General features: G+C 47.5%; 1 protein-coding gene across 1 annotated transcript in view; it reads right to left on the reverse strand.

Moving 5' to 3' along the window:
• Window positions 1–7,421, reverse strand: part of LOC306936928 (RNA binding protein fox-1 homolog 3-like) — a gene marked incomplete at its 3' end in the record, with an annotated part of 43,935 nt that extends 36,514 nt beyond the window's left edge. The window contains 1 exon segment of the mRNA XM_079520589.1: window positions 7,173–7,421. Within this exon segment, the coding sequence (XP_079376715.1) occupies window positions 7,173–7,391 (219 nt within the window). The 5' untranslated portion in view covers window positions 7,392–7,421.
• Window positions 7,422–12,325: the final 4,904 nt, after the last annotated feature.

Here is a 12,325-nt window from a genome sequence, read left to right on the forward strand (position 1 = left end):
TTTTCTGGATCAGGGCCCACTGGAAAAATCTCAACAGTTGGAGGCCCACCCATCGGACCACTTTACACTTCCCTTACATTTGTATACCACAATTGTTTTAACCCATTTATTTTTTCACCCCTACAGAAATCCCTGGATGGGTGCTACACCAGGATGTTACGTGTGGTACTGAACATCAACCAGGACGAGTTCACCAACAAGCGTCTGTCCCGTACAGACGCATTACCACGTGTATTAGAGAAGATAGCAGTAAGGAGGATGAGACTAGCTGCCACTGTCCACTGCCACCGACACCAAGAACTCCCAGCCAAAAAGCTTGTACTGTGGGAACCAACACATGGGCATCGATCGAGAGGACGTCCCACAGCTACCTATGTGGACGTACTAAAGAAAGATGCTGGTGCAGAAAGCACCTGGCCAGATGGATGGAGAACCGAGATGACTGGAGATGCCGATGGAGGGCTCGTCTGAGGACGACGTAGAGAGAGAGAGAGACCCAGTGTATTGTCTAATGTAATACTGGGCGCTACACACCCTCTGACAACCTGGGGAGAGTAACGGACTAACCTCTTGCTGCCTTCAATACATTAACCACTTCAGCCCTGTATACAATTCAATTCAATTCAATTCAAAGGGCTTTATTGGCATGAGAAAACACATGTTTACAATTTCGGGTCTTATTTAGGACCTAGCACCGCAGCATCATGTACACGAGAGAGAGATATACATTTCATGCCTTTCAAGTCGAACGCAGCGAGTTCCTTGAGCTCCCGGCGAGCTCCGAACGCCAGCACCTTCCACCAGCGGCGAGAACCCCGGGAAGGATGGAGAAAGGCAAGACCCCCAGGACCGAGAACGGAAGGGGGAGAGAGAGAGAGAGACCTCTCACTCACATGAACTAGCCTATAGCATCCCTATCCTGGGCATGCCATAGAAGACAAACATTCAGCAAAAACGGATGAAGAGTTGGAATAAATTAAAAAAATAATAATAATAGGTGAATACGTGGCAGAAATTGGCTCACACAAGCTTTCGGTCGAAACTAAACATGTTGTGAGCTTGTAGAAACTGCTATTTTCGCTATTTGACGCACAGCAATGTGGTTATTGGTTGAAAACGCACGCACGCACGCACGCACGCACGCACGCACGCAGGTTGTATACAATTCAATTCAATTCAATTCAAAGGGCTTTATTGGCATGAGAAAACACATGTTTACAATTTCGGGTCTTATTCAGGACTTATTTAGGACCTAGCACCGCAGCATCATGTACACGAGAGAGAGATATACATTTCAGCAATTTGTAAATACCCGATCTACTTGGGTTCCAAATATTCTGTATAATGAGTAGGCTACTTTCTACTTTTGTACTTTAAGTACCCTATATTGTGCTGAATATAAGAATATATTTCTTCCAATGGAAAAAAACGGGGTCATATTATAATCTGGGACTAGACTATTTGTGACCAGATTTGATCGAAGGACTGCCATTGGATTTTTTTCATTTTTGTTTTTATCATGTCATATGAAAGCAGGGAATCATAGCTTCAAATTGACATATTGGTTGTGCAGTTTGACCCACTAGTTTTTGAGATATGGCTTATAGAGTAATGTCTTGCAGAGATACAGCAATCTGAGAATTTGGTCTTCAAAGATGCAGTTCCACGGTCAGTGGCATTTGGGGGCGCTGTTTCCTCTTCATTGCTAAAATGAGGTACTCTACCCCCCCAGGCGGGGGCAGTATTGAGTCGAAAACAAGAGTGAAGCTATAGTTATTAATTCTGGGTCAGGGTATAGTAAGGAAATGAGCCTTTATAAAATTGTCAAATTCAAAAAAGTAGTAGGCCTATACTATAAATTACCCAATTGATTTACTTAAGTTAAAGTACTACTACCCTATTCATACTAATGCATATAAGGTAAGGCAAATAATTGTTTATTTGGAATGTACTTTGGCTGGTATTTAAGGTAAATATAACGCGACTCACTTTTATAAGTAATTTACCGCGGACATGCCGCATTTACCGCAATACATTGGCTTTAGTAATGCAGTTAGCTTATAATATTAGCACATTTAAGCTAACGGCTGGAGGACTACGGATAATCCGGTCAATAAAATCATTACACTTAAACATTAATACAATTATGTCATGTTTACATGCCGAGTTAAGCTCTGACATCTATTTCAGACCTGCGCTAACATTACATGAATAATAATATAGCTTCAGATAATTTTAGACAGAAAAATAAAAAAGGAAAAAATAAAATAGTTTTTCAGCTGTCCTGAACAGTTGCCACCCCCGCGATGGCAGTCTCTATATCGCGTGGGGTCACATTTGACATTCAGTCTGTGTGTGTGTGTGTGTGTGTGTGTGTGTGTGTGTGTGTGTGTGTGTGTGTGTGTGTGTGTGTGCACGCGCGTGTGCGTTTGTGTGTGTGTGTGTGTGTGTGTGTGTGTGTGTGTGTGTGTGTGTGTGTGTGTGTGTGTGTGTGTGTGTGTGTGAGTGTGTGAGAGTATTATCACGTTCTCCCAGAATCTAGCCTTTGGAGAGCCTCTGCGCAGACTGACGCGGGGGCCTGTGAAAAATGTACATTTGAGCGGCACCCCCGATGCCACTGCCTTAATTTGTTATCTGAGAGGAGAATGATTACTCATGGAATTCAACCCGACTACAGTAGTACTTGAAGGGAGGGGGCGGGTGGGGGGGTTAGATAACGAGCTCCGCTTGCAGGCGGAGACGTCTCGTCTCATGTCTGAGGGGATTTCAGAACGAGCGTTTCTTGGGGGGGAAGGGGATACTGGTGGCAGCGGTTTGTGGGTGGGAGGGGATACGGGTGGCAGCGGTTTGTGGGTGGGAGGGGATACGGGTGGCAGCGGTTTGTGGGTGGGGAGGGGATACGGGTGGCAGCGGTTTGTGGGTGGGAGGGGATACGGGTGGCAGCGGTTTGTGGGTGGGAGGGGATACGGGTGGCAGCGGTTTGTGGGTGGGGAGGGGATACGGGTGGCAGCGGTTTGTGGGTGGGAGGGGATACGGGTGGCAGCGGTTTGTGGGTGGGAGGGGATACGGGTGGCAGCGGTTTGTGGGTGGGAGGGGATACGGGTGGCAGCGGTTTGTGGGTGGGGAGGGGATACGGGTGGCAGCGGTTTGTGGGTGGGGAGGGGATACGGGTGGCAGCGGTTTGTGGGTGGGAGGGGATACGGGTGGCAGCGGTTTGTGGGTGGGAGGGGATACGGGTGGCAGCGGTTCGTGGGGGGGAGGGGATACGGGTGGCAGCGGTTCGTGGGGGGGAGGGGATACGGGTGGCAGCGGTTCGTGGGGGGGAGGGGATACGGGTGGCAGCGGTTTGTGGGTGGGAGGGGATACAGGTGGCAGCGGTTCGTGGGGGGGGGGGGGGGATACGGGTGGCAGCGGTTTGTGGGGGGGGGGGGGGGGATACGGGTGGCAGCGGTTCTCAAAAAATGTCATGTCAATCACGTTGGTCCTACCGTTACCGATTCAGCTCAAGCAGCAAGTAATGTAAGTCACGTATACCTTCCCCCAACAACACCTCCAAACATTTCCACTGTTGGAGGCTGGAGCATCACAAACTGCATAGAGATGTCTGTTTCGAGCCACAGTGATGAATCGCTCAATGCTTAACAAAAGATAGAGATGACTGTAGGCTACACAATATGTTAAGTTGTCACTTAATGTATAGTATATATTATTTAATATTATAACTATTTAACAATAGATTATATATAGGTCTATCACCCGCATTGTTGTACTGAACATTTGTTATGTTGTTGTGTGTAAAATACCTGCCGAAAAATGTACGTACTGAAATAGGTACCGTTTTTGGTACCGTATACCGATTCCCAGGTATGGAGTACTGTACCGCATCGATTCAAAGGTGAAAGCTATACCCATCCCTACAGTGCCAGGGAGGGACCGCCAAGCAAGATTGTTGTGTTAAATATTCCAAATGCATTCATATTCATATAGTAGACCGGCTATTTTCAAATAGCATAAGGTCTCTGTCGGGTGGAAACCTCATGTGTCTCAAAGATGCCTTTCAAGTCGAACGCAGCGAGTTCCTTGAGCTCCCGGCGAGCTCCGAACGCCAGCACCTTCCACCAGCGGCGAGAACCCCGGGAAGGATGGAGAACGGCAAGACCCCCATGACCGAGAACGGAAGGGAGAGAGAGAGAGAGACCTCTCACTCACATGAACTAGCCTATAGCATCCCTATCCTGGGCATGCCATAGAAGACAAACATTAAGCAAAAACGGATGAAGAGTTGGAATAAATTTAAAAAAATAATAATAATAGGTGAATACATGGCAGAAATTGGCTCACACAAGCTTTCGGTCGAAACTAAACATGTTGTGAGCTTGTAGAAACTGCTATTTTCGCTATTTGACGCACAGCAATGTGGTTATTGGTTGAAAACGCACGCACGCACGCACACACACACACACACACACACACACACAAGGTTGGCCTCTGTCTACCTCAGCGGAAACTAACTTCCAGCGAGTTTCCCTTCTCAACTTGTTTTGGTTGGAGGATGCTTACAGCAGGGGTGGAGCGGCGTCCCTGGTGGGAAGCTGAGCACCGCAACTGAGCACAGCAGTGTGAGGCGGAGGGGAGCAAAGGGAGGAATCTGCTCCCCCAATCTGTGTTTCGGCGGGGGGGCCCTAATCAAAGGCAGCCAGGGGGGGTGGGCCCGTCTGTGGCACTCGCCACAAACAGGCCGGTGGCCCCCGTCATTAAAGGCTTGCATCACAGCGGTGGGCCCGACACTAGACCCAGGAGCCCCCCACCCCTAAGGATTAGATTGCCTGTTTACAGCCCACTATAATCTGATCATATACCCTCTCCGAGACAGACAGACAGACAGACGGACAGAGGGGGAGGCAAATATAGAGGCTGAGAGAGAGAGAAATGGATCGCGGAATGAAACGGGCGGGAATGAAAGATGCAGAGAGAGAGAGAGAATTAGAGAGAGAGAGAGAGAGAGAGAGAGAGAGAGAGAGAGAGAGAGAGAGAGGGGTTGGGTAGAATGAAAGATAGCATGAAGGGAAAGCGAGACTCGCTCTCATCTCTCCATGGCCACTGTCTCTCCAGGCTTTCTTCACAGCAGGTGCGCCGATGAAATGAAATCAAATGCAAAAACGTGTGTGTGTGTGTGTGCGTGTGTGCGTGCGTGCGTGCGTGTGCATTGGGAGGGGTGGGGAGTGTAACCGACTGCAAAGGCACTCCCTGCATTTGAACTTCATGTTGCTAATGGTCATTAAAGTCACAGTTGCATAACTGTAATTTTAGTAAAGTTCTTATTTTCATTTTTATTGTAAGTACAACGTGTGGTAAAAACCAGGGCGATGATACTGTATACATGGATGTACATCGCAGCACACCCACAGTGCACATGGGGTCAGAGGTATAGCAACACGACCGCATGTCTCCTGGGAGGGCCATGGCCTCCCCCTGAACCCCCTCCCCCCACAGGGTCTGACTGAAGTAGATTCACAACTAGACTTAGTATATAGGGGTTAATTAACCCAACCCCCCCCCCCCCCCCTCTCCTTTGATCTTCAATGGCTCACTCGAGGTAAATCCCAGGTTAAAGACATGCCGTATATAATATCAAACAGAAACCTGTATTCTCCATATTTTAAACTCACTCAAAAAATGTTTGCAAAAATATCAGTTGTGCAAGCTTGTAACATGGCCGTTGTGAACTTGTACACGATTGACTATTTGCACCTCTTTTGCGTGACATACTATATGGGCAAAAAACCATAAAAGCCCTACAGCGACAATCTGCACAGTGCGCGTGTATTACAGTACCATTCATGATTGTGCTAACCCCCCGGCATATACACTCCCTCTCATGTACATGGAGGTCATGGCATCGTACATGCGATACCGCACACAAAGTGGATTTTCTGGAACGTTAAAATGATGGACGGGATATATGGAACTATGAGTGCAATTAAACCGAGTGAACAGTGTACAAAATGCATTATATCGAGGCCAACTCTCAGACTATCTATGTGCATTTACAGCCAATTTGCTAATTCGATCAATTAGTTGTTCGTTTTTTTTGCTTTTTTGTGCCTTGTAGACTAAATGGCGTCGAGTGCATCTCTGTTTCAGCTTTTTTTTTCTTTCAGTATAACTTGGGAGAGCAGGGCTTGTCTTCCGTTCAGCGGGGCCTAAATCATTCATGTCTACAGCGTGTCCAATCTCATCAGTAGAAATAAATAAAACACTTCACCACCAGCGGCAGGTGTAGCCTACATTTGTTTTTTTTCCCTTGCTAGAAAGCCCCAGACCAGCTCTTCCAAAACGCACTTTCATTTTGTGAGAATGTTTCCAATTAAATGCAATCACCTACAAGCCCTAAGCTATGGGCTTTGCCATTACATCCGCTGGTATCAAAGCCTAGCTGCTCCCCCCAGTGTAGTTGTATAACCACTGTGTTATTTAATGCTCCCCTGGATAACGGGATGCACTCGCTGAACTGCAGTATATATGCAGTGCAAACAGCGCTTGGGAGTACGACGAGCATACAACATAATACAGTAGCTGTACAGTATATCACCACATCAAGAAGAGTAGAGCTCTTAAACCAATGCTGCGTATATACACTTGTATTAGGTCATAAAGCGTGTGATATTATAATTCATATATTGGGTCATCCACAATGCAATCTGTGAACCCATTTGGTTGGTAAAAAAAGAAAAGAAATCCATAATGTCATGAATAAATACACAAAATACCTAAGAAATTCCATAAAATGGTTTAAGAATTAGTGAAAATAGCCAACGCGTTGTGAAGTTGTAGATCTGCTATTTTCACTAGTTTTGGTCCCAGGCAAGCATCTAATTTCTCGTTTAGGTTACAGGCTAAAAAGTTTGGGAACCAACTGGTGTAAAGGGCTTTTCACACTGACACGACACCTCATGTTCTCGCTCAGATCTGTGTGGTCCTCGTGTGCTCAACACTTTTCAACTCTCGCCGCAGGCTGCCGGTGCGCGAAACTATAGCTAACTTAACAATTCTTCTTTCTTGTTAGAAAGTAACGAAATGTAAAAAGCTTAGGCCCTAGTAAGCTACAAGATTATGTTTCGAACAGCGTGTTAGCGTGTTCCGGGTGTGTGTGCGGCGTGCGCGTGACTGACCGGTGCGTTTGTGGTGGCGGTGATGGTGGTCGTGCCGCTGTCGGTGCCGGGCGGCTCGCTGTGCGTCTGTGTGGGCGTGTAGAGTGTCAGTGCGTGCTCGGGCACCCGGCTCTGGCCCGTGTAGTCCTGCGTGGGGAGGGGGTGCGGCGCGGCGAACTCGGCCGGGATGCCGTTCTGTGGGGGGGGCGGGTACTGGGCCGGGGTGTAGGGCTGGGCCATGGCGTCCGGTGGGTTGGTGGCCTCTTGGTTACCCTGCGTAGAAAGGAAATGAACAAAACAAAACAAAATGTCACAATCTGCTGGCCCATTACTGCTGATGTTTCAAACGACGTTCACAGGGGGGAGGGGAGTGGGTGTGTTATCTTATGACAGCAGTAGTTCCCAAACCAGGTGATTAGCTTAAAGGGCAACATTGTTTTCTCACTCACCAGTAAACAAACCAACATGCCGATAGGCCTACAGTATAAGTGTATAGGCCTACAGCAACATAATGTAGCTCTAATGAAGGTTCAATAAGGAATATATTATACGCTTTCATTCGGGTTAACAGCACTATGGTATAGTCTGCGTCACTTCCGTTCTCCCACACAAAATCCTTTCATTCACAAATCCAAGCATGAGCACTACTACCCAATCAAATTCTACAATCAATCTGCAGCCAGCCAATCAGCGGTTGGGCTCCGTTCTATCAAATACTGAGTCTAATCGCCAACATAATCTTTTTATAAATAAACATTTTGCTTGTTTAAAATTAGTGTGATCTCTCCTTTTACTTGTAGATCGGCTATTTTCACATTATGTACAGTATCTGCATGTGGAACAGAGTCAAACTAAATGTATAATGCCTACAATTGCAAGTGCTTGTCAGGGTGGTGGTCCCCAGTTGAAATGTGTTGGGGGAGTCTCAATTGCTCTCGTGGCAAAGCGCGAGAGGAGAGATCAATTAATTGATAAAAGTTTGATTATAGGGCCTTTGATTTCCAAGACAGGTCTCTTCAGGTCTCTTGAGCTATAGAAGTCCTGCATGTCCTCTCCTCTTTACTGCCTTTTAACAGCAACCTGCGCCGTATGCCTTCCAGGACCACAACCTGCGACGTATGCCCACAACGGAAACAAGCATGAGTCCCCATAGCCATGGTTCACGTGATGCTCGTCCTTCACGAGCGCATTGGAAGAACGATACACTTTTTTGTTCGCCTTAATTGCTACATTTACAACCTTAACGTCTACATAAAGGTCCTGATTTCAAATATAAAGTGCTCACCCCCGGGGCCACGGATGTATTAGCACCCGTGCATTCCATATTGTTGAATAAAAAGCATTTTAATCATTCGATCGATTTTTATTTTTCAAAAAGTTATAATGCAACAGAGTGCAAAACACCTCTCAACTGGGGTGCGTAGTTGAAAGCATGTGGCGAAAAATAGATAAAAATGCTTTTTATTGAACAATACGTAATACCCGCCCGTGTAATATTCTAACATCCGTGCATGGCCCCGGACCGGAGGTGAGCACTTTATATTTTATGTAGACTTTATCGTAAGCAAGGTGCGTAAAAGAGGCTTTTAGCGTCATGACTTCAGGGCTAAAGTCCCCAGGACTTTTTGATGTTATCCCTCTGGCCAAAATATCTGACTGTACCTCATGCTGTTTACCTTTCTGAAAAATAAAGTATTCAATGAATCCATCAATGACAGTTGCGTGCAGGTGTCGCGCACCTAACGTAGATGATGTACAAGCTCACAACGCGTGCCGCGGCCATCATTTCCGTGCTCGACACCTGCACGACAGGTTTCCCTCTCCTATAGCCGCCATCTCACTTCCCCTCATGCCTCTTCCTTCTCATTCGTTCCGTAATGCACTTCGTCTTCTTTCTTAGTCATTTTTTGTGGGTCTCTGCACTTCTGGCTTGAGAGACGGGCGTGGCGTTTAGCTCATTTTTTTGCAAACCTGCCCTTAGCAAACCTGCCCTTAAGCGTGGGACGCTTTAAGACAATGAGCCGCAGACATAATGGACTTTTCTGGCCAGTGCACATTGTTAAGCTCCGTAATGGCCGGACTGGAAGGAGTTCATGTCTCATTGTTTCCAACAGGCCAGCCGCTGCGAATCCAACGTAATGAGCGGAACAGCCAGATCAGTGCCGCTGGAACAGATCCGCCCCCATCCCCCCCATACTAACATTAAAAACACAAGAGGAAAAAAGGTGAGACAATAACACCTAAATCCAATAACACACGCACGCACGCACACACGCACGCACGCACGCACACCCGCACGCACGCACGCACGCACGCACGCAGACACACACACACACACACACACACACACACACACACACACACACACACACACACACAGACTCCCCAAGTACCCTCAATCACATTTTGAGATAGTGATCACACGAGCTGAACGTATAACTCCTACAATGAGAGAGAGAGAGAGAGAGAGAGAGAGAGAGAGAGAGAGAGAGAGAGAGAGAGAGCTAGCAGACAGCAGGCAGAGCAGCAGCAGAATGGGTTTATGGTTGCAGAAAGAACAATAACAGTAAACAGATAGAGAAGTTTCTGTCTCTTCCTTTACAGGCTGGCTGGGGATGGCAAGAGAGGAGATAAATGCATTTTATTCTCTCTCTCTCTCTCTCTCTCTCTCTCTCTGGCTGGAGCATTTGGCCTCTCTCAGCAGTGTTTCCGCGGAGAGTCGTATTGTTTTTTGGAGGAGGGGGGGAGAAGTGGCAGGAGGGGAGGCCACAGTTTTAATGAGGGAGAGCGCGGCGCGCCACGGCGCTGTAAATGTAGTGGAAATAATGCCACGGCTGACGTGTCTGCAAACAAACCCCGCCGTCCAGAGCGCCGCATGCGGCTCGCTCGGCCAATTAAGGAAATGCTCCATTATCGAAATGAAAAAAGAGAAAAAGGACTTCCAGCATGGAGTGTGGTGTGTGTGGTGGGGTGGGGAGAGAGAGAGAGAGAGAGAGAGAGAGAGAGAGAGAGAGAGAGAGAGAGAGGCTGGTCAGCCTCCAGGGATATTGCTGACTCTCAAGGCAATGGAAGAATGGATCTTCACTTCTGCCCCATCTCTCTCTCTCTCTCTCTCTCTCTCTCGTCCATCCGCCCACCCCCTCACTCGCTCCCTCCTTTTCATGCTCCTCTCTCGCCCTCGCCTTTATGCCGAGACTTTTTTTCTTCTTTTTTAATCTCCCACCCCAGTGCTCCACTTCCATTCTCCCTGCAGACATGCCGTTATATAATGCGGTTGCATCGCGGGGCATCCTAATTCCAGGCAACTCTCGGATGTGTTGGCAACTTCAAACTTTGAAGCGTCCGTTTCGAGGGGAATGCGGGGGGTTTGGTTGTAGGCCTATACCTCTGAAAAGCATGTGTCTTCGTCAGAGAACCTACCAAGAGAGACACAATATCACACTGCTGTGGTCTTCTAGAACAGTTGTTCCCAAACATATTAGCCTGTTTAGGTCTTCCTGGCTGGGACCCAAACTATAGTGAAAATAGCAGATCTGCAAGCTCTTGGAATTTCCGGTCCCGAAAAGCAACCGGAAACTAATGCCATTGGGTGGGAAAAGGAACGAGGAGTGGGTCTTCACCAGTAGTACCCAATCACAAGCCCCAATAAACATACCCTTCACCAGTAGTACCCAATCACAAGCCCCAATAAACATACCCTTCACCAGTAGTACCCAATCACAAGCCCCAATAAACATACCCTGAGGAGTGGGTCTTCACCAGTAGTACCCAATCACAAGCCCCAATAAACACACGCTGCTTAATCATCCATTAAAGAAAAATAATGGGACCTTAATTTACAAAAAACGCAAATTGTTATGTGGGAAGAACACTTGTAACTAATAGTGATTGAAAACATAAAGTCGTCGTTAAAAGGTTTACTATAATTAAAACCAATAAGTGAAACGTCGAGTCAAGTCACCATTGACTCCATTGGAATACAATGTATATTCCGCAGACAGAGAAGGGTAATCAGCGACACCTTCTAGGGCCTAGAATCTAGGCCATTAAAGAGAACTACAGCATTTTAATTTACGTATGATGTCCGTATTTACTTCATATCCAAGAGCAAAATGTGGGGCTCAGCCTATGCCTTTAACTGTAGCACACAAAGCACAGCACGCCGCTCTGAACGTTACATGAAACACTGTTCACGCCATTAGGGAGATCAAAGCTGTGGTTATGCTATAGTCACAGGAGGGGCACACAGGCCCGGGCCGCCGTATCTATGTCAAGCCCATTGTTCTCAGAGCGGGAAAAAAATAACAAGGGCAGCGCATGGAGGCCCGACACGGAGCCATGTGACAAAACAAAACGGGATAACGGCCCGGAGCTCTGGTAGAGAGAGAGAGAGAGAGAGAGAGAGAGAGAGAGAGAGAGAGAGAGAGAGAGAGAGAGAGAGAGAGAGAGAGGCAAAATGAACCCGTGGAACCCGGGCGCCGCTCGTCATTTCAAAGGGCAGCAAGGAAAGAAAAAAACGAAAGGCGACGGAGAGTTAGCAGCTAGGGCTCATTAGCAGAACATGGAGGAACGGCGGCTCTCGTGTGATCTCCTCCCTCTCCTCTCTGATGTACGTGACAAACGAGTTATTTAGCTGGAAATGAACTGGGAGAGGAACAAAAAGGGCCCTGCATGCGTGGTCCCGGAGCGACATGGCGGTCCCACTGCGGCCGACCGCGCAAGGACTGAAACTAGAGACAACAGCCGGAGACTATCGATCTCACCACACCCTCTCTCTCTCTCTCTCTCTCTCTCTCTCTCTCTCTCTCCCTGTATCTCGCTCTCTCCTTTTACCCCCTCCACCCCTATTACCAAAGAGCACAATAAAAAACACTCTGCAATCTTAAACACTCTTGCCCGTGTAAAATTGGATTGGAAACCCTTACTTAAGAAAATCACTTTTGGAGACGAGGGTTCCTTTTTTTTGGTCAGCATTTGGGAGCTTCGCAGGTTTCAGACATAAAGGGCATGGGGGGGGGGTGGGGGTGTCAGGTGGCTGCCTGTAGGAGTGCTTTTGAACATGAGAGAAGTTTGCGGATGTACGGTGCACTAGAGAGAGCGAGAGAGAGAGAGAGAGAGAGAGAGAGGGTGTGTGTTGTTAGCTAACCTCCCGGCGTAGATGGTCAAGGCTATGT

This window comes from Electrona antarctica (genome assembly GCF_951216825.1).
Source record: "Electrona antarctica genome assembly, chromosome: 14".
Classification (NCBI taxonomy): domain Eukaryota; kingdom Metazoa; phylum Chordata; class Actinopteri; order Myctophiformes; family Myctophidae; genus Electrona; species Electrona antarctica.